The sequence below is a fragment of the Colias croceus genome, chromosome 30 (genome assembly GCF_905220415.1).
Source record: "Colias croceus chromosome 30, ilColCroc2.1".
Lineage (NCBI taxonomy): Eukaryota > Metazoa > Arthropoda > Insecta > Lepidoptera > Pieridae > Colias > Colias croceus.
In genome coordinates this window covers 2,697,560-2,724,755 of record NC_059566.1, presented here as the reverse complement: position 1 = coordinate 2,724,755, position 27,196 = coordinate 2,697,560, and the positions used below count along the sequence as shown (strand labels likewise).

Below are 27,196 nucleotides of genomic sequence, written 5' to 3'. Positions count from 1 at the left end.
ATTATTTTTTTTTCATGTTAATAAACCCCTTGGGATCCCATTTCTTGCAAAAAGTAAAAATCCCAAAAATGTCGATTACTGCATTCTTTGTTATCACTTATCAGGGCAGTATTGCTATTAGATTTTATTGTAGGAAGTTGAAGTCGGACATAAACCACAACCCTATCCCGGCCGCGAGTACCTATGCATGGCCATTCTCCAATCTAAAAAATAAGTCAGTCTACCTTTACTGATAGTAACAATTAAATAATTTATATCATGGATGCTTGAGCTCAGTGAGCTCAACACTACTACAACTAGCCTAGCATGTTCATATTGATTTTGAACTACAATATCAATAGATAGCTATCTCGCGAATTAGATTATAATCGTAACGTCTTTATAATCGCGATATACACATTTTTTATATATGTTACCGGAAATGTATGAAATCAAGGAATTGTATACAATTGACAATTCCTAGGAAATGTGTACAATTCCGATACCATTTAGGAAATGTATAAAATATTGTTTAAAAAACTATTTAATGCATGCATATCCTAGGAAATGTATAATCTTCCTAGGAATTGTATACAATTCCTATATCGTATTAGGAAATGTGTAAAGTAAATGCTTTCTGTAATAAAACACGTTGTTATTTTTTTTTATAGCTCTTATTGATACAATCGGGTAACAGTCATACCGTAAAATTGTAATAATATTATGTTCATATTATTATCTTCGATCGTTCGATCTTCGTTGACGGAGCCCCGCGAAGCTATTTCTGTGTAGTTTTTTTTTTAACAAACCTAACCTAACCTAACCTAACGGCTAACCTAACCTAAACCTAACCTAACTTTGAGGGCGAATATCTCGGCTATTTTTGATTTTAGAGAAAAGTTGTTCCTATAAAACATGCTTATATAAGCGTAATCTTTACGATAAAACAATAATAAATAGGTGTTATAATGACACCAACTCCATCAAAATTTTTTTAAGTCCTGCGCCCCCTTTGCTTTAGTTCAACCCTTGCCTGCGACATATCAATATCTTAAATGTTTTACATTTCCGATAGCTATTTAGGAAATGTATAGATTTCCTAGGAAATGTGTATAAAATAATTTATTTCACACATTTCCGTACGATTTTAGGAATTGTATACATTTCCTAGGAATTGTATACAATGACGGATTACATACATTTCCTGTAACATATTATATACTACTTTTTTATTAATTCTCTTTATTAGTGTAAATAAATTGTGAAAGGCTTTATTTTTTTAGATTTTGAACAAAATAATGTTTACAGCTATATTTATGTAGGTAATAAATTTTGCATGTGGAAACACTGAAAAAGTCAAGCACAAACTTCAACTTCATTTCATAGTGTGTTTCATAGTCGTTTTACAATCAAGACTGTCCGTTTTGTTCAATTTTGTCGGCATTCCTTTGTTTTTTTTTATTATTAATCGACCACATTGGTAAGTTTTAAGAAAAATATTAAATTATATCAACTGTACCTCAAATGTATGTGTTAAAGCTTATTTAAATAATAAAATATGAACTTATATTCGTGTTTAAATGATAAAATACAATAAACACGTTTTGAGTTCACAACGCGTTATGACCGGTTTTTTGTAAATTTAATACAAAAATTGGGTAACTATTATATGTTGAATGAGATTGCGACTAGTTTTAACTTTAAATGCTTACTAATACTGTATTATTCGAAAACCAACGTTGTAATCAATTATTTAAAAATATATTATTTCATGTAATATTTTCCAAAAGAAACATTATGTATGATATTTCCTGAAATCAACGATATTTGGTTGTTCTTTGATTAGTTTTGCAGCCTTAAGAGGATTCAAGGAGTTTAAAATACTCTGAAAAGTATAAAAAACCCATCACAAGTGTTACAAAAAAATTAAATCAAAATATTAAGTTAAAAGTGTGTATGGACACATCTTTTTAATGGTAAAACTACTGAATCAAATTAAATTTTGCTGAAAAATAGTTTATTCCTTAATTGTAATAAATATTTTAAGTATCTGTTCAGTACAAGTACTTACTATTACTACCTTGCATAGGTAGTAATAGTAGATGTGATTAGCACAGGTATATTATTTACTAGCTGCTCTTCGTGGTTTCACCCGCGTGGCTGCTTCTGTTGGTATTAGCGTAATGATATATAGCCTACTAGCATTCCACCCGCAGCTTCGCCTGCACAGTCAAAGAAAAACCCGCATAGTTCCCGTTTCCATGGGATTTCCGGGATAAAACCTATCCTATTTCCCGGGATAAAAAGTAGCCTATGTCCTTTCTCGGGTATCAAAATATCTCTATACCAAATTTCATGCAAATTGGTTCAGTAGTTAAGGCGTGATTGAGTAACAGACAGAGTTACTTTCGCATTTATAATAATATTAGTATGGATAGCTTTCCTCGATAAATGGGCTATCTAACACCGAAAAATTTTTTCCAATCAGACCGTAGTTCCTGAGATTAGCGCATTCAAACAAACTCTTCAGCTTTATAACATTAGTATATATTGTATTTTTCTTTTAAACAGTGAAACATGGCATCTCGGGGACGTGGGATGTCCTTGAAGGACTGGGATCCAATGAGAGACGATTTCAACGATTCTACATACGACGCTCAGTATGCAGATGACAATATTGAGTGAGTATTTCTATGTATTTACTTGTTTATATGTTTTTTTGAAACTTTCTAAAGATTGTACATATTAGGTTCTTGTTATAAGAATAATAGTATAAGACATGGACACGAAAAAGGTTTTTGTTTTTCTTGAATAAAGAGCTGTTGTTGTACAAGCATTACATTTTCTCTATAAAAAGCACATATTTTTTAATTTTTAAAATCAAAGAACTATTCTGTATATTGCCAACAAACTGCTTTATATAATGAATTTGAAAGTTCTATCATTTACTTTCTGTAACTGCATTGCGTAAGGCCATTTTTTTTAATTAAATGGTATTACTCTGTATATATTTACTTTATTTTACAACAGAATTATAAATTTCATTCACACTTATATATTACTAGCTTCCGCCCATGACTTTGTACGTGCATCCCCGTTTTTCCCCGCAAGAATTTCGGGAAATCCTTTCTTAGGGGACGCCTATGTTATGACCTGCATGCCAAATTTCAGCCCGATACGTCCAGTGGTTTGGGCTGTGCGTTGATAGATCACTATATCAGTCACCTTTGAGTTTTATATATATAGATTATTATTTCTTTAACAGTTCCGGTGTGCAACTAGACCATAACAGGCTATACGTATCCAACATACCGCAAACACTGAGCGAGGAAGGTCTCAAGATGGTGTTCATTAAATACGGTACTATTGTCAAACTGTTCATGTCGAAGGACCCTAAGAAGAGATACGCTATGATCACATATGAATCTCCTAGGTGAGGAACTTTTGATGATTGTAATTTGTAGAAAAATAGCTAATTAATATGATAAACAGAATTTTTTTGTTTGTTTATTTGTATTGAATAGGCTTCAAAAGTACTGGACCGATGTTGATAATAATTTCAATGCTGATTTTAAATTGAAAAATTATTTTGTGTTGAATGCTTCAAACATTAATCAATAACTTTTGATAACCTAGTAGTACCTAGTAGTAACTAGACCACAATATAAATAAAAAAAGAGCGTGTGCACCCATGTCAGAAGTGAAAGTTCTTTGGCAACATTCAAAGATACCAAAATCGTCGCCTTGGAGCTAGCGCGCAAGAGCAACTTTTGTCTCGTTCACTATTGAGTCTCTCCCATCAACTGTATGGGGAGTTGCGTCGCTACGTGCGCGCACTTTCTTACTAGCCCATACAGTTGATGGGAGAGACTCAATAGTGAACGAGACAAAAGTAGCTCTTGCTCGCTAGCTCTTACTCTCAATGTGCCTAAAAAAGTTTCAGTTTGTCGTAATTTTTTTTTGTTTCAGTGAAGCGAAGTTAGCAATGATGAAACTTAACAAGTCGGAACCACTTAAACTCAATGTTTCTATTTCTCATAAGGTAAGAGTAAATTAGCGGTTAAAGTATTCACAAAAATATGAAAATAGTTCACATTTATAGGCAAAAAAAGGATGATAATTGATATTATTATGTTGTTAGTACAAATTCGATTCTACATGGAAACAAATATGTCCATATTTTATTTTACATAAAAAATGTGATATTTTTTAGTTTATTAGCATTGAAATGCTTTAAAAATATCAGTTTTTAAAGAATTGAAATAAAGGCGCGGATTCAAATCCCGCCTTGTGATCGATTTTTTTTTTCATATCTACATTTTTTTATTCTAAAAAATTTTGTACATTAATATTACTTTATAATAAACAATATATAAAAATGAAACCCGTTTCGCGTTGTCATGGCATCACGCGTGAACGGGTGGACCGATTTCGATAATTCTTTTTTTGTTATATTCCTTGAAGTACGAGGATGGTTCTTATGTAGAGAAAACGTAAATATGTACCACGGGCGAAGCCGGGGCGGACCGCTAGTAAACAATATAATACTTTATAGATATAATAATAATTTCTATTTGTCAATAGAAAAAGAACCATGATTACGACGAGAAGGAAAGGAGTAACCCACGTTCGAACACAACATGGAATCGTGCGTACAAAGACGAGTCTAGCAGCGTCAGCAGCAAAGGGAATTATCAGTAAGTAACATAATATATTATGCTACAAAACAAAAAATCTAACATTTATTTACTCACTAGCTTTCCGCCAGCGACTTCGCACGCGCAGTCATAGAAAAACCCGCATAGTTCCCGTTCCCGTGGGATTGCCTGCCCCCCTAGACAAGTGGCTTTCTATTAGCGTAACGTTTGATAGAATAGATTATGAATGTATGAGATTGACGTAAGCTGTCGATACATTTATCTACAGCTTATGTCAATCTCATACATTCATAATCTATTCTATCAAACGTTACGCTAATAGAAAGCCACTTGTCTAACCCCTCTGGATAAAACCTATCCTATGTCCCGGGGTAAAAAAAGCCTATGTCCTTTCTCGGGTATCAAAATATCTCTATACCAAATTTCATGCAAATTGGTTCAGTAGTTAAGGCGTGATTGAGTAACAGACAGACAGACAGAGTTACTTTCGCATTTATAATATTAGTATGGAATATTAAATGAGCTCAATGTTATATTTTAGAATAAGTAGTTTTTATATGCGAGTACAGTACACTTAATTTATAAATAATCGAATGCTAAATGCGAACATGAGAAAATTGCAATTGCGAAGGCTTTCAATTAATTAAATATGCCTTTAGGGCGCCATATTCAATTTAGCGTTACGACAAAGTTTTTGACTACGCGAATGGAAAGATAGTATTGATATAAACATAAATTATACGCCATTAAAATTCCTTCAAATATTTATTGTAATGGACAACATTGACGCCAACATTAACAACTAACCAACATTGGAACGAACATTTGCATTAAAAGTCTTTCAACGTTTCGTTGTGATGGCCGACATTGGCGGGAACGTTTGACCAACATTGGCCATACATTAATCAATAGTGCAACAAGTTTCCGTCCCGGGTATCCAGGGTTTATTTTGAACACTAAATTCGCGCATGTGCACTAAAGCACTAGGCATTGAATTGTTAGTTAGTAGTTTACGTGATTCGTTGAGAGTGATAGCTGAAATTTTGGTAAGAATTAATTTATTATAAGTTTTTGAACGCGGCTTATTGCGATTGGCTTGTAAATCTGAACTGTTGTCGAATTGATCACATCCGTTTTCGAACATTTTATAAAAATCGTTACAGCCGTTTAGGAGGTCAGTGACAAACAAAAGCATAGTATTATGTTAACAGATTTTAAATAAACCTAACAGATATTTTACAACAGCTATTGCTGTGCGTTATATTTTTAATACAGATAAATAAGTTATGAGCTAGGCCGGAGCATCTGCGCATGTCATGTTTTATCTAGTTGTTGCCCGCAGCTTCGCCTTCGCTTCGGCCGCGTGTTCAAAATAAGATATATCCTTAGTACAAACTTTATTCCTGTATTTTATCCCTTTGGGGGAAAAATTTATCAAAATGCTCGCAAATTCAAACGTAACTACATAGCGCTTGCTAAGAAGGGCTTTAGAATCGTCAAAATACAGAAAAATAGTAACCACCTTACTTAACGGATGCCTATTGCCTATATCAAAAGTGGCTATGTACATGCCAAATTTCAGCCCAATCGATCCAGTAGTTTATGCTGTGCGTTGATAGAAAGAAGGTCCGAAAAATAATGCTTATAAAATAAATGTTTTTAACCGACTTCAAAAAAAAGGAGGAGGTTATCAATTCGGCCGGTATATTTTTTTTTTTTTTTTATGTATGTACACCGATTACTCCGAGGTTTCTGAACCGATTTACGTGATTCTTTTTTTGTTCGATGCGGGATGGTGTCGAATTGGTCCCATAAAAATTTTATTCGGATAGGCCCAGTAGTTTTTATTTTATGAGCATTTTTGTCTGTAGGTATTTGTAAATTTTGCAAGTGCAAGTTTGAAGTCGGTTGTTTTTAACGCAGTTATCACTTATATTAGTCAACGGTTTCTTTCTTTCTCAATTATTATAACATAAAAAATTATTTACCTAATTTAACACCAAAGATCGATATGTATTTACTTATTACCAACGCTTTTCTTTTTATTTATAAAAAATATTTATATATTTTCATTTTCTTGAATTCATTTTAAATTTTACGATAGGTATTCTGAGTTATTAACAAGTGGCAACTTGACTGTCACATTAGCCCAAAAAACTCGTATCCAGCATCTAAAAATGTAACATTAAAAAGTACTTCTTGGTAGTTAAAAGTTGATGGCCGATTTGAAACGTTCTTTCAATAATATTTGAAACACTTGCAGTTTTGAGTTGTTTAATTAGTAATAATCATAAAGATATTGTTACGCGCTAAAATAGTAAGTGAAAAGTGTTACTTTGAAAGTTGGAAAAATGTTGATGAACAAATTCTTTTCTTCAATGAACGAAGAAGTACTGTAAGTTTTTTAAACGTATTAACAACTTAAAACCGAAATATTTAACCATATTATTAATGGTTATTCTATCAAATTGATAGTTTTATGTATTCCAAAACAAATATCCCATATTTATGTCCACTACGACATGTTCTTTTGCTTTCATAATTTCTATTGTAGGTAGTTACGACTCATGTTAGTTTATAACTTAAAAAATTAAAGTACCTATTATCGAATAAAAGAAATACGATTGATGGACTACTACCGATGTGTTAAATAATAAATTTAAACATACATCTATGGTTATTGTGATATAGGTAGGTACATTTTTCTGATAACTACAATGTTATAAACAAACGAACAATTCGAAAACATATCATATTACAATACCTACGTGTTTTTATTCAGTTCTAAACTTTGTTACAATTAGTGGCTTTAGATAAGCTTCTGCTCGTTTAAACACCCTTTGTTGTTCTAATTATCCAGGCATTTTCTATACATATTGTGTTATGTATATAACTAACTGCGCCCTGTGGTTTCACCTGCGTGATTCCGCTCCTGTTGGTCTAAGCATGATGATACATAGGCTATCTAACACCGAAATAATTTTTCAGTAGCTCCTGAGTTTAGGGTGTTCAATCAAACAATTTCTCATTAATAAGGATTTGAGATTTTTTATTAACCAAGTTGTAATTTTATTTCTTATTTGTTGCAGGAAGCAGGAAACCACATCTGAATATGACGATGAGGTATGTTTATTAAATATTTTTTTTATTTAGTTATTGTTTCAACATTTGTTTGTCTGTATATCCATACATACTATTGCTACAAGGATTGGGTTTTTATTTTTAGAAATATCTAAACACAAAAATTGAAAATTATTTTACCCTTAGATGCTGCAGTATTTCTGAATATGACATTAGTTTCGTAGTAGGGTAGTTTCAACATGACAGACAGGGGGAATTGATTAAGTTTTATATCATATGCACATTTAAGATTGCCATGTAAAATTTGTAGTTTTTTTTTTGTATGTAATAAATACGAATTAATCTATTTTATTTAATAACTCAGGCCCCGGAACCACAGACACAATAGAAAATCTATTGTGTCGTGGACTGATCGGGCCGCTTGGGGCTCAATGGGTTAAATCTAAATTACTCCATTTTATTTTATTTATTTTTGCAACGACATGAATACACTTCAGGATTTACATTTTTGTAACAATATATTGTATTGTCTATACACAGAGTATCTCTGAGGGCATAGATTCGGAACTACATCTCGAGTTGGAACAGCTAAAGCTGGAACACCTGCGGCTTCAAGAGGAGCAGTTGCAGTGCAAGCAGAGGATTCTGCTGCTTAATAGAGTGGGGAAGACACCTGTGAGTGTATAATGAATTAATGATTAAAAATGAATATTAGATATTTCAGGACAATTTTTACACACGGCACGATCTGATCCCGTACTAAGCTTTCGCTTGTGTTATGGAAACCAGATGGCTGATAAACATACATATACAGGGTGGAAGGTTAAGATGGGGCATGAAGGGCAGGTACCTTAACCGTTGTAGCTACATGAAAACTTTCTTAGGAGACTATCCTTAAATTCTTGAGAAATTTTAATCTGCATTCACAGATTTTTGAAAAAATGTACGGTCAGCAAAGAAATCGGCAGTTTTCAAAAAAATTTTTTTTGATGCCAATCGATCCAGTTTCTCATGGGGATCAAACACTCTAAAAGACCAACTGAGGTATGAGTACTAGAAAAGTCAGAAATCGCGAAAAACTATTTTCACTCATGAACAAGTAAAAAGACAAAGGCACAGCAGCATAACATGCCAGCGACGCGGGGCGTGAGCGGTGGCTGGCAGCTCGTGCACGAGATGAAAAATTATTTAAATTTGAATATCGAACGAACACGTCACATTTTTATGGCTTATGTAAACAATAAGGCTAGTTGCAGAGCTTGACCGACCATCAGTGCGTACGTCAGTCGCGCTTGTCATATGTATGGAAATTCATAAAACCGTTCATAGCTAGACCGACCATACGCACGCGTATTGTCATGCGCACTAGCCCTTCATGCCCCATCTTAACCTTCCACCCTGTATAATTTTAAATAAATACTTATATAGATACTTAATTAAAATGCAGACTCAGAGCAAACATCTATGTTCATCACGCAAATATTTGCCCCTGGTGGGAATCAAACCTACAGCCTCTGGATTGGAAGGCAGGGTCACTACCAACCAAGCCAACCGGGCAGTCAATAATAGTAAATTGTGATAAGGCCGCCCTTTGTGCTTTTTTTAATCTTATTATTGTAACCTTTATGTATATTTTGTTTCTTGCACAATAAAATGTTAAATAAATAAATAGTAGAGGAGACCATGGGAGATTGACCTTCACCGATCTGATATGATGATGACATATGAGACATATCATTTACTAGCTTTCCGCCCGCGGCTTCGCCCGCGTTTTCAAAAGAAAAACCCGCATATTTCCCGTTCCCGTGGGAATTCCTGGATAAAATCTACTCATGTGTTAATCCAAGTTACCTGCTATATGTGTACTAAATTTCATTGTAATGGGTTAGTATTAGGGTAGTATTTGCGTGAAAGAGGTACAAACACATCCTTACAAACATTTCACATTTATAATATACTAGCGGTCCGCCCCGGCTTCGCCCGTGGTACATATTCACGTTTTCTCTACATAAGAACCATCCTCGTACTTCAAGGAATATAATAAAAAAAGAATTAAAGAAATCGGTTCAGCCGTTCTCAAGTTATGCGCTTACCAACACATTTTGGGATTAATTTTTAAATTATAGATTAGTAGTATTTTCTGTTCATACTAATAAACAAGATGATGTTTTTCATTTGTATCCAGTCTTTATTATAATGATTGTTTATTTAAAAATGTAATGAAAACTACTTGCAAGTATTTATCAAAATCTGTCCAATCGTTTTATAGATCAGTAATATTTTCCAATATTAAAACAAGTTAATATATTATAATAATTAAACAGGTTTAAAATGAACTTATAATTTATTTTCAGAACAATTTGATGTCCAATAGAATTGTAACGGCTGATGGAAAAATAGTCATCAAAACAACCAGTGATCGGTAAGTTAAAAGTTTGATTTTACAAGAATATATTGGCTTATAGCATGAAAATACATGGACTGATTCTAATGCGGTTTCTAAGAATCTATATACTAATATTATTAAGCTGAAGAGTTTGTTTGTTTGAACATGTTACTACTGGGCCGATTGGAAAAATTCTTTCGGTGTTAGATAGTCCATTTATCGAGGAAGGCTATAGGCTATATATCATCACGCTAAGATCAACTGGAGGTAAAACTGCGGGACGCAGCTAGTGTGTAATATGAGTCTGAATTTGATTGAATTTTGATGTGTCTAGTTTCAGTCTATTGTTTCAAGTAATTTAAATCTATTGTAAATTTTTGATGTTTTGTATAGGAAATATTTTTCTTTTTTAAATTTTTAAATGAAATTGTATACCTTCAAAGTTGTATTCTTTTTTTACAAGCTTTCACACTATTATGGGAGGGTGAGTAGTTAAATAACGTTTATTTTCTGATAATAATTAAAACCGGCTACTCACGTACCTGCAGCAGGGGCAATTTTGAAATTGGACTCTTAATTATTGTGATATGGATAGGCAAGCAGGGGCAATTTAGAGAACATCTGAAATTGCTCCGACTGCCGAACAAGCGAGATTGTTCCAATATTGCCCCTGCGGACTCTCCCCACTCACTCACACTTCCCACTATCTCACACTCCCCACTAACTCACACTCCCCACTAACTCGCACTCTCCCCACCCGCTCACACTCCCCACTAACTCACTCTCCACCAACTCACGCTATCTCCACTGACTCACACTCCATACTAACTCACACTTTCCCACTCACTCACACTTTTCCCACTCACTCATACTTTCCCCATCAACTCACACTCGCGCCAACTCACTCGCTGCCTTGCCTAATGCCTATGTGGAAATAGTATATTGATATTATGCTTTATGTGTATAGTATGTAAATAGGTATGTGTCGAGGACGTGTTACGAAATAATTTATATTTAAAGAAATATTATTAACTAGCTTAGCTTTCGGACCGCGGCTTCGTCCGCGTTTTCAAGGAAAAACCCGCATAGTTCCCGTTCTTGTGGATCTCCGGGATCATACCTATCCAATGTATTAATCCAAGTTACCCTCTATATGTGTGCTGAATTTCATTGTAATCGGTTCCGTAGTATTTGCGTGAAAGAGTAACAAACATACATACATACACATACACGTACATCCATCCTCACAAACTTTCGCATTTATATTATTAGTAGGATAGGATAAAAATAATCTATACTTAATATTATAAAGCTGAAGAGTTTGTTTCTTCGTTTGAACGCTCTAATCTCAGGAACTAGTGGTCCGATTTAAAAAATTCTTTCGGTGTTAGATAGCCCATTTATCGAGGAAGGCTTATAGGCTATAATATATCATCACGCTAAGACCAACAGGAGCGGAGGAATGCAGGTGAAATCGCGGGACACAGCTAGTTTTCATTATTATTATTATCTTACAGGTCGGTAGATCTTCCAGCGGATGCGACGCTGTCTGGAGCTGGGGACTCTGTGAGTTTAATTTATTAATTTTTTTGTATTAATTTGCTACATACAGTACTCCAAAAGTGATAATGCGCATAGAAATCTTCGTCAGAGTTCGGTAACTGTTATATTCCCGGAGCGTCCGAAGACGATATGTATATAGAGTGGTTAAATGCATTTTCTTCATGCATAATTAAGTAAAATTTGTTTAGTCAAATGAAATACATTTTGGAAATACGACAATTAGCGAAGATTTGCATGCGTTATTCATTTTGAAGTACTGTAAATGATCTACAGAGAGGAGACATGATTTTGTTACTTTGAAATTTGTTTTTTTTTTCCAATAATTATTTATTTATTTTATTTATTTATTTATTTATACAAAACCATTCCTACCATTACAGTTTACCCAATGCGATAGGGAGGTCAAATTTACAATACAATTTTACAAAAAGAAAAAAAAAATTACATTAATTAAGATTATAATATACAACCGCTACAATTATGTTTGATATTCTAGTCAAATATTATAATGATTAATACATAATATATAAAGCTGAATAATTCATATTTTTTAATAATGTCAAATTTAAAACATATTAAATTAAAAGTTAAAAACTAAATTTAATTCAAAAACGCAATATTAGTATAATATAACAGTATCACTACATTGATTTAAGTACACTTAATACAGTTTTAGATAATTTCCAATTGAAAACATAATATTCCATTAAAAGTCAGAAAATAAAATTCATTTATAAATCCAATATTAAAATAATAAAACAATAAAAATACATCAACTTAAATAAAGCCACTCATTTCTCAACAATTTAAATAAGTTGTAAAATCTAACACTGTATAATATGTTGGGACTAGGAGTAAGCAATAAAATTTAAAATAATCTTTGTCAATTCACTCAAATTATTTGAAAAAATGTCAGACCTATTGTGCACCTCATTGACAACATGGATGGCCTTTGTCAAAGGGGCTCTAGACAGTAAATTAGTTCTGGCCTGGGGAACAAGTAAAAGCGGCGGGCTTCGACGTTTCCATACATATGCGTCCGGTACACAGAAACTAATGCTTCGTAAAACTTGCGGGTTCTGGTCTTTGCCCCGTAGTATACGTATCAGTATCAGTGCAAGTTGGCACTCCCTTCGCACTTTTAAATCGTAATATCCTACCATTCCGAGAACAAAAAGAGTAGGATACTGCAAAGGATAATATGGGTACACTGCATAAAGTTTCATGTATAAATATCTTAAAAATTTATTTTGAATTCGCTCCAACATAAACGAATATTTATATTATAGGCAACACATGATCAAATTTACAATCTGAATTCTAAATCAATGAATTATTATCGATAAAATAATTTCATATTTATCCTTTCAAACACAAGTGATAACTGCGTTAAAAACAACCGACTTCAAACTTGCACTTGCAACATTTACAAATACAGACAAAAATGATCATAAAATAAAAACTACTGGGCCTATCCGAATAAAATTTTTATGGGACCATTTCGACACCATCCCGCATCGAACAAAAAAAGAATCACGAAAATCGGTTCAGAAACCTCGGAGTAATCGGTGTACATACATAAAAAAAAACATACCGGCCGAATTGATAACCTCCTCCTTTTTTTTGAACCCGGTTAAAAAGTTTTGAAAAGATAAATATGAAACTTAATTAGTAAATTCTATAAATTTCAGTTTTCTTTCCCTTATGTCTATTTCTTACTGCTTTAACATTATATATTGTTGTGTTGGTTTTATTTTTGTTTAAGCAAAATTGTGTCTTCTATCTGTACTTCGCTTTTGCTATTGCGTTTCTGTTTTTTTTTTTGCATTTACCGTTTCTATTTCTCATGGTTCATTTCAAGTTTAATATTCCCCAATATATCTGTTTCTTATCAAACATTAACTATTTATGCCCCTAATGTAATAAGCCAATAGAGTTTGAAATGTGTTTTTTTACTTTTTAGGCACTTTCTCTTATGTTCTTTTATTATTAACTCTACTTGATTTCTTTTATTATGTCATGCTTGTTCATTTCTTATGCAAAACTCGATCAATGCACACTTAAACATACACACACATATACACATTGGTTGTATGTAATAATTGGTATATTATTTAATTATTTATTTATTTATTAATGTGTGTAAAACATATATATTTTGATAAAGGCTGCGTCTATTTATTATCTATACATTTGAGTATTTTATATATATTTTTATCGTATTATTAAAAAAGGGGTTTTACGTATTAAAGGTACATATGTTTTCTGTATGCGTTTGATTTTTGCGACATTATACGAGTTGAGATATTTTTCCCGTGGTATTCATATATGTGCATGGCATATAGCTTTCATACCCTAACATTAAGGTAGCTATATATAGAATAGCAAAAATTTAGAAAAAAAACAATTACAATAGTAGAATTATTCTACAGAAGGACGCGTGTTCGTGTGAAGCAAAGACGTGGATAGATCGCGATTCCGAAGATAGTTCGACACCTTCCACTTGCGTTCAATATTCTGGCGACAGAAGTATAATGGACAAAGTTACAGATTTGACAATTTTCGATAAGTCGGACTTTATTAGCGATAAAATAGTTAAAGCGGTAGATTTCATTCACAAAACACGGCCAAAAAGTAGATGTACGATTAGTAGAAAGTCGGACGTCAGTAGGTTTACAGGGAGCAAGTCGGATGTGACCAGTAAAAGGTGTAAAGTGGCTAAGAAAAGTGAGATTTCGTGCGATTTCAAATGTGATTGTGATGAAAGTGAAGACGAAGATGAAACAAATAGATTGATACAGTTGCGCAATGCTGATTATATGGATATAGTTGAGGAAAACTTGAAAATTGTGATCGCTCTAGCTGGGTACCCTAAATCGAAGATGAGGTTGAGGCAAATGGAGATTTTCCAAAGATCGATAAATGATATTATGGATATGCAACTCAAAGCTGGTCTAATGAAGAAATCTCCGTCATTTATAGATTATTATCTGAATAGAGGGGCCATTGTGTGTATATGTAAGGACGCGGAAACGAGAGACTGGATGGTTAGGATCTCCCCTGGCTTGCAAGAACGCATGTCTAACAATCTACTGCTGCTAAAAGCTAAAGTAAGAAGATTGTGTATCGGGGTCACAAAAATCCCACAAACATGCTGGCCTACGAGCGCACAAGATGCCTTCAAATTACTGCAATATTTTAATCCGTCACTAAACACGTATCTATGGAAAATATACGCGCAGAAAATTATAAATAACGTCGAGTGTTCGTCGTTCTTGATAGACAGGATATCTGGGGAAATTATACGCGGACCGTCGTTTAAGAACATTATAGATTATTCGCAAATGGAATTTGAAATTACGGGGTACACGGAGATATATTATGATTGCTTTTTATCTGATATGGCAGAGGACGTGCACAGTGTTGCGTCTAGAGTTAAACTACTGGAGGAAATACGGTCAAATGAAAATACACCGAGGATAGAAAGTACAAAGAAGGAAGACAAAATTTGTGAGACGGATAAAAAAATTGAAAACACTGAAGCTGTGAACGAAAATGTGGTTGATAACGAAAGAGTAGATTCTGCTATTGAAATGGAAGAAGAAGATGCTGTTATAATCAGTGATTCGAAAGATTTCGTACCACTAGAAGAACAGAAAGAAGGAAAAGACAATAATAAAGATGATACACAAATTACACCTTGGGCCACAGAACACAATAGTGCTGAAGAAATTAAATCTGACGTAAAAGCTATAGAAAGCGTAGAACAATATGAACCGTCGACGTCCACTGTAGCTATATCCGATAAAACAGAGTCGTTGTTCGAAAGTAGTGATAATTTGATCATAAGTAGGAATAGTAATTATAATATAGATAGTAATCGAGGTATCGCGTATCATAGACGTACGAATTACTTGCACGTAGAGAACGAACTTAAAATTGCGATAACTCTAGAGGGATATCCACAAGATAAGCTAGAGGGTAATCATATCAGACGTCTCAAGCATTTGTTCAAAGAATACCTTCACAAAGATATGAAAGTTCATCGTTTTGATAATATGATAATACCGAAGTTCCAAGATGTATATCTGTCTAACGGAGCTGTGATTTATGTATGTGATAGTTTAGAAACTAAGGATTATTTGATAGAAGTTTTGCCAAAATTTATTAATTCCACCGGTCTAAAATTAACGTTTAGAGAAGTACAGAAGTTAGTAAGGTATACGAGATTGGTTATGCGTCTGCCAAAAGAATTGGCTCACTTAGAATCAGCTAAAATCCTGCTTAAATTGAAAACTAGATATCCAAAACTTAAACCAGACTGTTGGAAATACTATTCCGATATAGCGGGCAAGCAAAAGAGACAATTTGGTGTCGATCCAGAATCTTTAGAGGTCATAAAGAGTCCTGATTTTGATCCTACGTACGAAGGACAAACGTTAGCTTTCAGAATAATTGACAGACAGAAACGTGATGTTAGTTTTGAAGAACCAACAAAAGATTCTAAAGTTAATGCTGAGGATTTGGAAAGTATTAAAATAAAAGAAAATATCATAAAGAATATGTACTCTCCACTTGATCCGGATATTTCTAATGCTCCCCTAACTCGTATAAGAGCAAATCACTATGCAGATTTTGTTCCCGATGATCTTAAACTATATGTTGGTCCGTCTAACTATCCAGAAACACGTATAGATGATGTATTATTTCAAACTATTAAGAGAAGCATTGAAAATGTGTACGTCGAGATAAATGACGAACCAGCTGATTTTCCAATAATTCACGATATGTACCTATTTGATGGTGTTATTTTTATAATCTGTAAAAACATGTCTTCTAGACTGTGGATAGAAAATTCCTTACCCATAGTAAATGAAAGAGTAAAAATTAACTTAAAAGCGACGGAATTCCGTGGTGCGGTAGGCATTGTAAGCATGTTTCTAAACAGTGGAAAGAATCCTGATGACGTCATAGCCATTTTGCAAACGCAAAACTCCAGGTTACGTACTAAGTACTGGCGCAAGATTAACGTCGAAAGATCGCAGAATAAACTAGAAGTAGTTCTACAAATTGATAAACTGTCCGCTCAAGTTATTTTGGGTAGAAACTTTAATGGCAATATCGATAATAATGAAGTCACATTCAAATTGGGGCATTTGAAATCGCTAATTAATAGAAAACTCTGTCTTGATACAGCTAAAACACCAAGTGACAAAACACTTGTAAACACGAAAAGCAAGCCTGTTTGTAAACCGAAAAATACAGATTCAGAAACTTATAAGATTTTACAAAAACCAAAATTGAAAAGAGATAAAAATAGTCAAACAGATGCAAGGAAAAGTCCAGTAAAGAATACTACAGAAGACAAAGATGAAACTGATAAAGAATATGAAGATGCAGCAATGAAGACGCGTGACACGGAGATATTTTATTCTACACATGTAGAGTTCAAATCGGATTCAGATAAATCTGCCTATACTTTACCAATAACGAGTAAACACAGTTATTGTAAAATAACACTAAAAATTCCAACATCAATACTGCCAGATACAAAAGAAGCGTTAGACATGATTTTCGATCTTTTACAAGACAAAAATCCAGGTTTAAATACAGAATTGTGGAAAGTGAACACTCCCTTTAATAATAAAGGTGTATTTGATGTTCTAATTGATAAGCAGTCTGCGTCTGTTATTCGGAATAAAGATTTTGATCCAAGTTTGGGTGGAGAGAAATTGAGATTTATTTTCTGATGGTCTTTTGACGAAGTAATTAATAAAATTCTCGTGTCGCAGTTAAACTCCTATTAAACGGTTTGACCAATTCTCTTGAAATTTGGTCATATTGGATAGATCTGAGAATCGGATATCTAATATTCATACCCCTAAGTGATAAGAGAAAGGCAGAACAAACGGCAAACGCCGGGACAGCTAGTTTTTTTGGAAAAAGTCGTTTGGAATAGTCTCGTTTTGAGTATTATATACATTTTAAATAGCATGATGTAGCTATTCGTTAACATACTTTAGTTTCCTATCTTGTAGTTAAGTCTTTCTCTAGTTTAGTACTGTCATTTCATTTTTCCATTCCCAGATTTACTATTTTTGGTCAATAGATTTTTTTTTTTTTACTATTTTTTCTATTACTTGGTGTATTTTCTTACTATTTGCTATCTAGGATTTAAAGTTAGGTTAAAGTTTGATTAAGGGCTGATTTTTCAATCCTTGGTTAAAACTTATTCATCGAATAACGTATTAAACTACCATTTCAAAAATGTATTCTAATTTTCCGTATATGACAGTTTACAGGTGACATTTTAAAATGTTCGTGTAATACTTTATTGGACGGATAAATTTTAACCAAGGATTGAAAAATCGGCCCTAAATATATATAATAGTTTTTATTATAATACTCATTCAATTTAATAAAATGTTACTTTATACGTACACTGTGTCACATTGTTTGTAATCAAACTCCTCCGAAAAGAAATGACTGATTTTGATGAAATTTGTGTTGAGAATAGGTCGAATAATATTTTTTTAAATTATTGGTAAATTTGCTGAGTATAATATCAATTATTACTGTGATTAATTGAAATATCATAGAAATGTCGATTTTAATTATTACTAAGATTTGTGCCTTTTTAATGTCTACATAAGTTTGTGATAGGTATTTTTAATGTTTCAATTATTGTTATGATTGTATTTTTAATTATTATTTGTTTTAATTGTGTGTATGTTAGGTTATTTTTAAAATAAATGATTCGTGTTTATTTTTTTGTTTCATTTTGTTTTAAGTATAATTTTTTTATTTTAAAAAACATTTTACATAACAAAGAATGAACGATAGTCCTAGGATATAAAATATTAACATTTATATGGAGCAGCCTTTATCAAAATTATTTTAAGCCGGCTACTCACCTGCTGCAGGGGCAATATTGGAAGACCACCCTTAATTATTGGCTCCTTAATTGTGATGTGTATAGTCAAGCAGGGGCAATTTAGAGAACAGCTGAAATTGCTCAGACCGCCGACCAACCGAGATTGTTCCAATATTGCCCCTGCTGCTGGTACGTGAGTAGCCGGCTTTACTTCAACATACAATTATAAAAAGTACTAGCTTTCCGCCCGCGGCTTCGCCGGCGTTTTCAAAGAAAAACCCGTTTCCGTGGGATTTCCGGGATAAAACCTATCCTATGTCAATATGTCCAAGTTACCCTCTATATGTGTGCTAAATTTCATTGTAATCGGTTCAGTAGTATTTGCGTGAGAGAGAGTAACAAACACACACATATCCTCACAAACTTTCGCATTTATAATATTAGTAGGATCGTTGACAAGTATGGTCAACAATATATTTTTTATAATTGTGTGTGGTATGGTAAAAAGGATTCGAAGAGTCTTAACAAATAGTTGTTATTTTTGACAAAGAAAACAATTTAAATACCATTGTAGAATAATTTCATTAATGCAATCGTATAAAAAATTTTAAGATGGGAAAAATAATAACACTATTATTATTAACTTCTTATAAATATAACTTGAATGCCAGGGTAATCCTTACTAATATTATAAATGCGAAAGTAACTCTGTCTGTCTGTCTGTTACTCAATCACGCCTAAACTACTGAACCAATTTGCATGAAATTTGGTATGGAGATATTTTGATACCCGAGAAAGGACGTAGGCTACCTTTTATTGCGAAATATGTACCACGGGCGAAGCCGGGGCGGACCACTAGTAATAAATAATTTTATTTTGTTGTAAAATCAAAGCTAATAAGTAGCATTTAGACACTGTATTTCAATATGTATCTTGAATTGATAAGATACTTTTGTTAATAAAAGTAATTCATAGCTATATTATATACATCTTTAAAAGTATATAGTGAAAGAAATAAACAATTATATTTTAAGTATTAGATTCGATAATGAAAGTTATATGAAGACATAATTTAACTCAATTGTAATGATGAACCCAAAAAAAAAATCAGGGAATTATAATACATTGGAAGATTCTTTAAGAAGGACATAATTTTTTATCGGTTATCGACAAACACAATACATACATACATCTGACTATTTTAACAACACAAACACTGTCCGCTTGCGCTTTTTAAATGAAGGCACTGCTAAGCGAATTATTGTTTTTGTTAAAGTAAACTTCTGGGATTTAATTTTTATTATTTTGAGTACATATAATGTTTTGTGCCTCATGTGTAGGCAGATGTTTTAAGACATTTTGTTCTGTATCTTTAATTTTATATTATTTGAGCAATTCGATAAAAGTAATGTTTTCCAAGGTATAATACATTTAAAAATATTCTGACGAAGCCATAGCACGAACTAGCTCACTCATACTTTAAAAAATTAGAAAATAATTTAAATATAGGTATAATTTTAAAATTAAATGAAAAATACAGATTGATTCATACTGTCGGAAAACTGTTGTAACAAAAAAAGAAATAAATCGAAAACTGTGTGTTATTTGAAGCCCTATGTATAAAAAAACAAGTTCCTATTTCTAAGCGAGTTAAATCTCAGAAGTTTACACTGTCAATACAAAAACTGTATATTAATACAAATTTGTACCACTACAATCACAATTTACACGGCGCACTTTATACAATATTACGCAGTCAAAAATTCCCGGGCTACAGCGTGTGTCGAGGCGCGAGTGTATACACTGTGGCGTTCGGGCCGAACTGTACTGCGCTGGGTGCGGAATAACTCCATACTGTGGCTCTGCGTGCCAGAGGACTGACTGGGTGAAGCGGCACCGCACTGTATGCCATAACCTGGCTAGGTGAGTCATGTGTACATACTGCGGGATAAATCCATACTGTGGAATCGTTTGCCAGAGGAATGACTGGGCGAAGCGGCACCGCACTGTATGCCATAACCTCGCTAGGTGAGTCTTGTGTACACTGCGGGATAACTCCGCATGCCAGAGGACTGACTTTATTTTTACATATTGTATGGTGCATGACAAATGTTAAGGCAGATTATTTTCGACTTCTTTCACATCATAATTTGATACAATGAAACTTGACAGGGTATTGCTAGTATATTTGTAATGACTATAGTCTTTAACTTATTTATTATTAATTCGATATTAAAAAATACGTCTTTTATAATTATTTATTTTTTTCTAGACTCAACGAGGCAGCGGATTTAACTGAAAACAACAATAACATACCGGACGAAGTTAAAAGGTATTTTTATTTATTTTTTATAATAACATTTTCTTATTCCATATAACTTTTTCTAGAAGCACTTTTGAATCGGCATAACATAGTTTTACGATTTACCACCGATTCGGAAAGCATCGCGTGCCAGAGGACTGACGGAGAACCGGCAAGAAAGATTCAAAGGTGCTTTTATAAGAAGTCTAATTGTATAAATAAATGTTTGAGCACAGAATACATCTAAACGCTACAGAACGGACACTCTCCGCCTCCCGCCAAAATTAAACACTTACCTCACCCCGCACGATCAGACATGTTATGGTACCCATTTCCCCGCAAGGACGATACCAACGACGTCTTTAGACGAAACGCAACGAAGATTGACAACATTAATCAAATTGACTTAAAGCAATTTTATTATTTTGGATTTGTGATTATCGTTTTTCGTAGAAAATGGTTAGATATTGTGCTGTTTACGGATGTATTTCATCAGAAAAACGCGAATTTTTTTTTACGCTAGTCACAAATGTGCCAACCATAAAGAGTTTACACACATATTTGCAGTCTCTACAGTGTGACTGTCAAAACTATAATTTTGTATGGAGTGTCCGGGGTGTGGTTTGAGTTTGAGTTATGAAACTCCGTAGTTGCACTTTTAAGTTCATGTCAATATTACATTTTAATTTAACACAATACTAGCTTACCGCTTGCGGCTTCGCCCGCTTTATCTAAAACGATTTGAGATTTAAACTATCCTATCTCTCAAGTTGGATCGAACTGCACATGGTGTGCGAATTTTATTATAATCGGTTAAGTGGTTTAGGAGTCCATTGAGGACAAACATTGTGACACGAGATTTATATATATTATTATTATTATATTTTCTAATTTCTAAATTGTGTGTGTGTTATTTTCTTATATGTTCATACTGCCTATATTACGTATTACAGCCCCTCCATACCCGTACACCAATCTCAACAACGTAGAGCTCGATCTCCTAAACACCGTCAAAGAGACGATGACGATACTTCAGCAAGAACTGATAGCGATGATACCAAACGCTTCGATAAGGTAATATTACTAGTTATGCCCCGCGGTTTTACACGGTCTTGGCGTGATGATACGTCTATACTAATATTAAAAAAGAGTGTGTGTACTTATGTACACGCGTTAGAAGTTATACTTCTTTGGCGTATGGAAAAAATACTAGAATATACAACTTGAACATAGTTATCAATTTTCATAGCACCTAGAACTAACTTCATGCTGTTAAATTTTGCGCATCGTAAAAATTCACTCTCATCATATTTCTCCGCCAAAAGAAGTATAACTTCAAAAAGCTGAGTTTGTTTAAACGAGCGAATATCAGGAACTACTGGACCGTTTTGAAATATTCTTTCGGTGTTAGATAGCCCATTTATCGAGGAAGGCTATAATATATCATCACGCTTTTTCGAATTTAGCGAATTTTGTACACTTATCAAGGATCGGTGACAATACAAGAATTTCATTTAAATTTAGCTTACTAAAATGATTTTTTTAAGTAGAACTTGTTTAGGTCACGTCATGGAGTAAAGCGACGATTTTAGTATCTTTGAATGTTGTCAAAGAAGATTCACTTCTGACACTTTTTTTTTATACTGAATTTATTTATATATATTTTTTTCACAGAAAAATCAAGCGTCCACACGCGGTAGAAACTTTTCGCCCCGAACATGTAACATGCGTAGACCGAACGTGCAAAATAATAGACGTGAGGAAACCGTGGAAGAGAGGGATGGTCCGAGGGAGAATCAGAGTGAGTTAACTGACTGACCGGTTGGCTTGATTGGTGACCCTGCCTTCCAAGCCAGAGGTCGTGGGATCGATTCCCACCCGGGGCAAATATTTGTGTGACGAACATTGATGTTTGCTCTGTGTCTGGGTGTTAATTATCTATATAAGTATTTATTTAAAATTATATATGTATGTTTATCAGCCATCTGGTTTCCATAAAACAAGCGAAAGCTTAGTAATGGAATCAGATCGTGCCGTGTGTGAAAATTGTCCTGTCCTGATATATATTTATTGAAGTGAAACTTCTTTAAGCGCGTTGTAATACGACGATTATGGTATCTTTGAATCTTGCAAAGAAGTTTCACTGCTGACACGTGTGCTCGGCACACACACTCTTTTTTTTTTCTTTATCAATAAGAGTTCTAGAAATACTTTTTAACATATTTTAACCATTTACCACCGGATCGGAAAGCTGCTTTTGCAGTTTTGTTTGCAGTCTTGTTAATTTACAATTTACACATTTACTAGCTTTGCGTTTGTAGCTTTGCCTGCTTTGTCTAAAACCTAATTAATTATATACTAAAACCTTCCTCTTGAATCACTCTATCAATCAAAATAAACAGCATCAAAATTCGGTACACAGTTTCAAAGATATAATAGGGATATAGTTATATAGGGACAGAGAAAGCTACTTTGTTATAAACTATGTAATGATACATTTTAATTTATTATTATTATGTTATAGATGCAAAGAAAGCAGAAGGCATTCCAAATGGCCTACCAAGTCTACCAGGTATAGTATATTTAATTGTATTATTCATTTTTGGTACCAATTACAATGAACGTTGAGTTGTGTTTTCAATGGACTTGAAAGAAGGAGGTACTCAATTGCACTGTATTTTGTTTATTTTTATGGGTTAATAAGAAATAAATCAATCTATGAAATCCCAAAGAAAACAATCTTACTTGAAACTTATTAGAATAAGATTGTTCAGTAAAGATGTTTCTGAGCTGTTGGTATGGCCAATCTTCGATAATGTTCCATAGATGAAGCCAAGGTATATAGCCAGTTTATAATATTAGTATAGATTAGCTGTGCCCCGCGGTTTTACACCTATTTCTCCGCTCCTATAAGTCTTAGCTTGATTATATATAGCCTATAGCCTTCCTCGATAAATGGGCTATCGGACCCTGACCAGTATTTCCTGAAATTAGGGCATATTTCTATAGATTATGTTAATTTTTTGTCTGACCGGTTGGCTTAGTTGGTAGTGACCCTGCCTTCCAAGCCAGAGATCGTAGGCTCGATTTCCACCCAGGGCAAATGTTTGTGTAATGAACATAGATGTTTGCTCTGTCTGGGTGTTAATCTTCTTAAATATAAAAATGAATCCCAAAATGTGTTGGTAAGTGCATAACTTGAGAACGGCTTAACCGATTTCGTTAATTCTTTTTTTATAATATTCCTTGAAGTTCGAGGATGGTTCTTATGTAGAGAAAACGTGAATATGTACCACGGGCGAAGCCGGGGCGGACCGCTAGTTATCTATATAAGTAATAAGTATTCATTTAAAATTGAATATTTGTCATTATTATTTTATGCATACTTATAGTAATGGAAGCGTTCAGTTTCCCCCCGCCACTCGACCCTCACACGGCATTACTGCACTACTACAGTACGCCCATAGTGAGATCCTTGATGGAGGCCCAGGAAAGGGGTTATTACCATTTTAAAGGTATATTAGGGTAGTTTGTCGTTGGAATTGATGTTTTTGGTTCGTTTTTTTAAAGATTTTTGTTTTGTTTGTCTTTTTATTCTTTTAGGCCTGTATGTGTGTATATTTGTTGATGTTGTATTGATTAATTATTTTTTGGGAACTCTGATGTTATGAGCACTTTGAAAGTATATTCACGCCACTTGTTAGTTGTATTGTATTATGTTCGCTTTTTCAATATTACGTTGATTTTCGTTTGTTTGTTGTTAGGTCTATCTTTAGGTTATATTTTACAGATTAGTTGTTTTGAATTCGGAAGTTATGGGCACTTTAGAATAACATTTACGTCACTTGTTGGTTGTATTCAAGAAGCTTATATCTAATACACTGGAGATTGCACTATGAACGTTGACTTGTCACGGGAAGGTATGACCTTGAATGACGCCTGGTTGTTCCTTCATCCCTTTCACACCAACTTGCCAAGTTAGGTGTGAAAGGGACAAAAAACAACCAGGCGTCATTCAAGGTCATACCTTCCCGTGACAAGTCAACGTTCATAGTGCAATCTACAGTGTATTAGATATAAGCTTCTTGGTTGTATTGCACTGTCTTTTTTTTTGTATCTTTTGCGTTTTTTAAAAATCGTCCATTTTTATTTTGAAGTATTGTTATGATTTGTTTTTCAGTTGTTTTTTGAGATTTTATCCAAAATCAAATTGCTTTGAGGACACACTTTCAAATGTTGCTCCCACTTTTTACTACTGTAATTTATACTGTTTTTAATACTTGTTGTGTATTTTTGTTAGTCTTGTTTAGTTTTTTTTTTTCACTCTTTGAAAGTAGTTTTCGTTATTCCATCGTGTTTTTTTTTTCGTTTGAGAAGTGTTATAATATTGAGTTGTTATTATAATTTTTGCGTCACTAAAGTTATATGAGATATATTTTTAACAATTTAGCCGCCTTTTGACACTCACCACGTTTGAACTTTTTTATGTTGTTCAAAGTCTGCTTTAAAGTAAATGACTCAGTTAAGGCATATTTCAACAATTTAGTGGCCACGTAGGTATTTTTATTTTATGTTGTTCGTAGTCTGCATTTATGTAAACAAAAAGCTTATTTATTCATTTAAATTAATAATTATTTAATTTCCAAAGGTTCCCAACCGCCGGGCATTGCGCAAAGGTTGAACGTTCGTGATACAATAAGACCGAATAAAGAAGAGAAACCTCAACAGGAAAAAATTATTCCAGAACCGACTCCTAAGAGTGATATCTTGCCTGAACAGTAAGTTTTTATATAATTTAAAATCTTATTTAAGCTTGGCTCCGCAGTTTCACCCGCAGTGCTCCGCTTCTGTTGGTTTTAGCGAAATAATATATAGCCTTTAGCCTTCCTCGATAAATGTGCTATCTAACACCGAAAGAATTTTTCAAATCGGACCAGTAGTTCCTGAGATTAGCGCATTCAAACAAACACTTCAGCTTTATAATATTAGTATAGGTTTTTACACATTTTTTTTACAAAATTTATCCGTTATTTTACAGGCACACAGCAGGCGCAGCATCAATAAACGATCTCATCTATATATCAGTGGAGTCTCTAGCCAAAAACTGTGCGACGAAGCAGGGTGGCTATGTATGTATAGCGTTGCCGGAGAAAGATGAAGCGAGCTACCATGTTCTGTGCTCGGACTATCCTAGGGAGTGTGATGAGGATAACGAGGAATTTACGTGAGTATCGTTATAATTTCTGACCGCCTCCTTGGTACAGTGGATGACGCGTGAGCATAAAACCGAGGGGTCCTGGGTTCGATTCCCGGTGGAGACGAAGAAAAAAAAATGTCTCGGTCTGGCAGGACACAGAAGGCCTGATCACCTACTTGTCTCTAAAGAAATTCGATCAGTGAAACAGATGTATAATGCATCTGCCCCTTACCCCACTACGTGGGACTTCACTTTTATAGTTATAATTTCAAATTGCATATGTTACGGGTAATTTCATAAATCCGGGCACTTTTAATAATTGCCTAATGCTCTACTCAATTGGGCTATGTGATCACAATAGCATAATTAATCACTTTTCCCCGGTCATTATGAATAAAGCCCACCCAATTTTGACCAAAATGTCATTATAGCTAAGGTTATTCTTGTTTTGTTTTATCTGTGCAGAAATAGGAGCCCTGCGATATTGCCCAGTCCAAGTGATAAATTCGCTTTGAGATCTTATCTCAAACACTTACTTGGGCCACGGGCTGTCTGGAATTATTAATAATGACCGGTTAAAGTGATAAATTAATCACTTTGCCCATCTCTCTTGGGCCTTATTAATTGTTTCCGGTCCTTATTAATAAAGTCCGATTTGTTTGTTTTGATTTGCCAGTCAGTTCAATTCACGGCGTAAACTGACTAGGAATAAGAGTTATACGGCCCTAGATGGGAGAGACTAAATAGTGAAGGAGACAAAAGTTGCTCTTGTGCGCTAGCTCTTAAGATAAATTTTCTATTCATTGTTTTTGACAATCCATTTATTTTCTTTCTTTATTTCAGACCGAAACCAGGCGATCTGTTCTCATACCGTAGCCCAGAAGACGGCGCGTGGTATCGTGCTAGGAGACTCAACGCTACAAGTGCGGCGCTCATTGATAGCTGTAAACTATGTAATATATAACATATATGTTGTTATTTTAATTTATTGAAGTGAAACTTCTTTTATCGATGTTGGAAAAAAATTTAGTGTAACATTTTTTCGTTACGTGTGACATTTTTCCGTTACGCGCCATCTTTTTCTTATCCCTACCACGCGTGATTCGACGTATTTCTGTAAAGTTGCATATAGTAAATTATTTTTTGAAAAATAAGG

The 27,196-nt window shown here is 33.8% G+C and overlaps 2 protein-coding genes across 3 annotated transcripts; both read left to right on the top strand.

Moving 5' to 3' along the window:
• Positions 1 to 1,382: 1,382 nt before the first annotated feature.
• Positions 1,383 to 17,769, top strand: LOC123704569. 2 transcript variants are annotated; one of them, XM_045652948.1, is made up of 10 exons: positions 1,383 to 1,459; positions 2,551 to 2,660; positions 3,245 to 3,412; positions 3,949 to 4,021; positions 4,564 to 4,676; positions 7,727 to 7,760; positions 8,259 to 8,393; positions 10,073 to 10,140; positions 11,622 to 11,670; positions 14,100 to 17,769. In XM_045652948.1, the coding sequence occupies exons 2-10, from the start codon at positions 2,557 to 2,559 to the stop codon at positions 17,415 to 17,417; spliced, it is 4,062 nt and encodes a 1,353-aa protein (XP_045508904.1). In that variant the 5' UTR covers positions 1,383 to 1,459; positions 2,551 to 2,556; the 3' UTR covers positions 17,418 to 17,769. The 2 variants fall into 2 exon arrangements, with proteins under 2 accessions (XP_045508904.1, XP_045508905.1); XM_045652949.1 differs by lacking the exons at positions 1,383 to 1,459; positions 2,551 to 2,660; positions 3,245 to 3,412; positions 3,949 to 4,021; positions 4,564 to 4,676 and adding an exon at positions 6,863 to 7,032.
• Positions 17,770 to 19,949: 2,180 nt separating this feature from the next.
• Positions 19,950 to 27,004, top strand: LOC123704536. Its single transcript, XM_045652918.1, has 9 exons — positions 19,950 to 19,961; positions 20,319 to 20,464; positions 20,814 to 20,873; positions 21,797 to 21,917; positions 22,518 to 22,644; positions 24,236 to 24,358; positions 25,492 to 25,621; positions 25,882 to 26,067; positions 26,884 to 27,004. The coding sequence occupies exons 1-9, from the start codon at positions 19,950 to 19,952 to the stop codon at positions 27,002 to 27,004; spliced, it is 1,026 nt and encodes a 341-aa protein (XP_045508874.1).
• The last annotated feature ends 192 nt before the right edge of the window (positions 27,005 to 27,196 follow it).

What these genes read in the sequence shown, in the direction of transcription:
- LOC123704569 (XM_045652948.1), top strand. Translation starts at nt 2,557, where the DNA reads ATGGCATCTCGGGGACGTGGGATGTCCTTGAAGGACTGGGATCCAATG. An exon ending in CATCTGAATATGACGATGAG is followed by an intron (nt 7,761 to 8,258) that starts GTATGTTTATTA and finishes GTCTATACACAG; the next exon opens with AGTATCTCTGAGGGCATAGA. An exon ending in ATAGAGTGGGGAAGACACCT is followed by an intron (nt 8,394 to 10,072) that starts GTGAGTGTATAA and finishes ATTTATTTTCAG; the next exon opens with AACAATTTGATGTCCAATAG.
- LOC123704536 (XM_045652918.1), top strand. An exon ending in GTATGCCATAACCTGGCTAG is followed by an intron (nt 20,465 to 20,813) that starts GTGAGTCATGTG and finishes ATTTTTTTCTAG; the next exon opens with ACTCAACGAGGCAGCGGATT. An exon ending in ATACCGGACGAAGTTAAAAG is followed by an intron (nt 20,874 to 21,796) that starts GTATTTTTATTT and finishes TACGTATTACAG; the next exon opens with CCCCTCCATACCCGTACACC.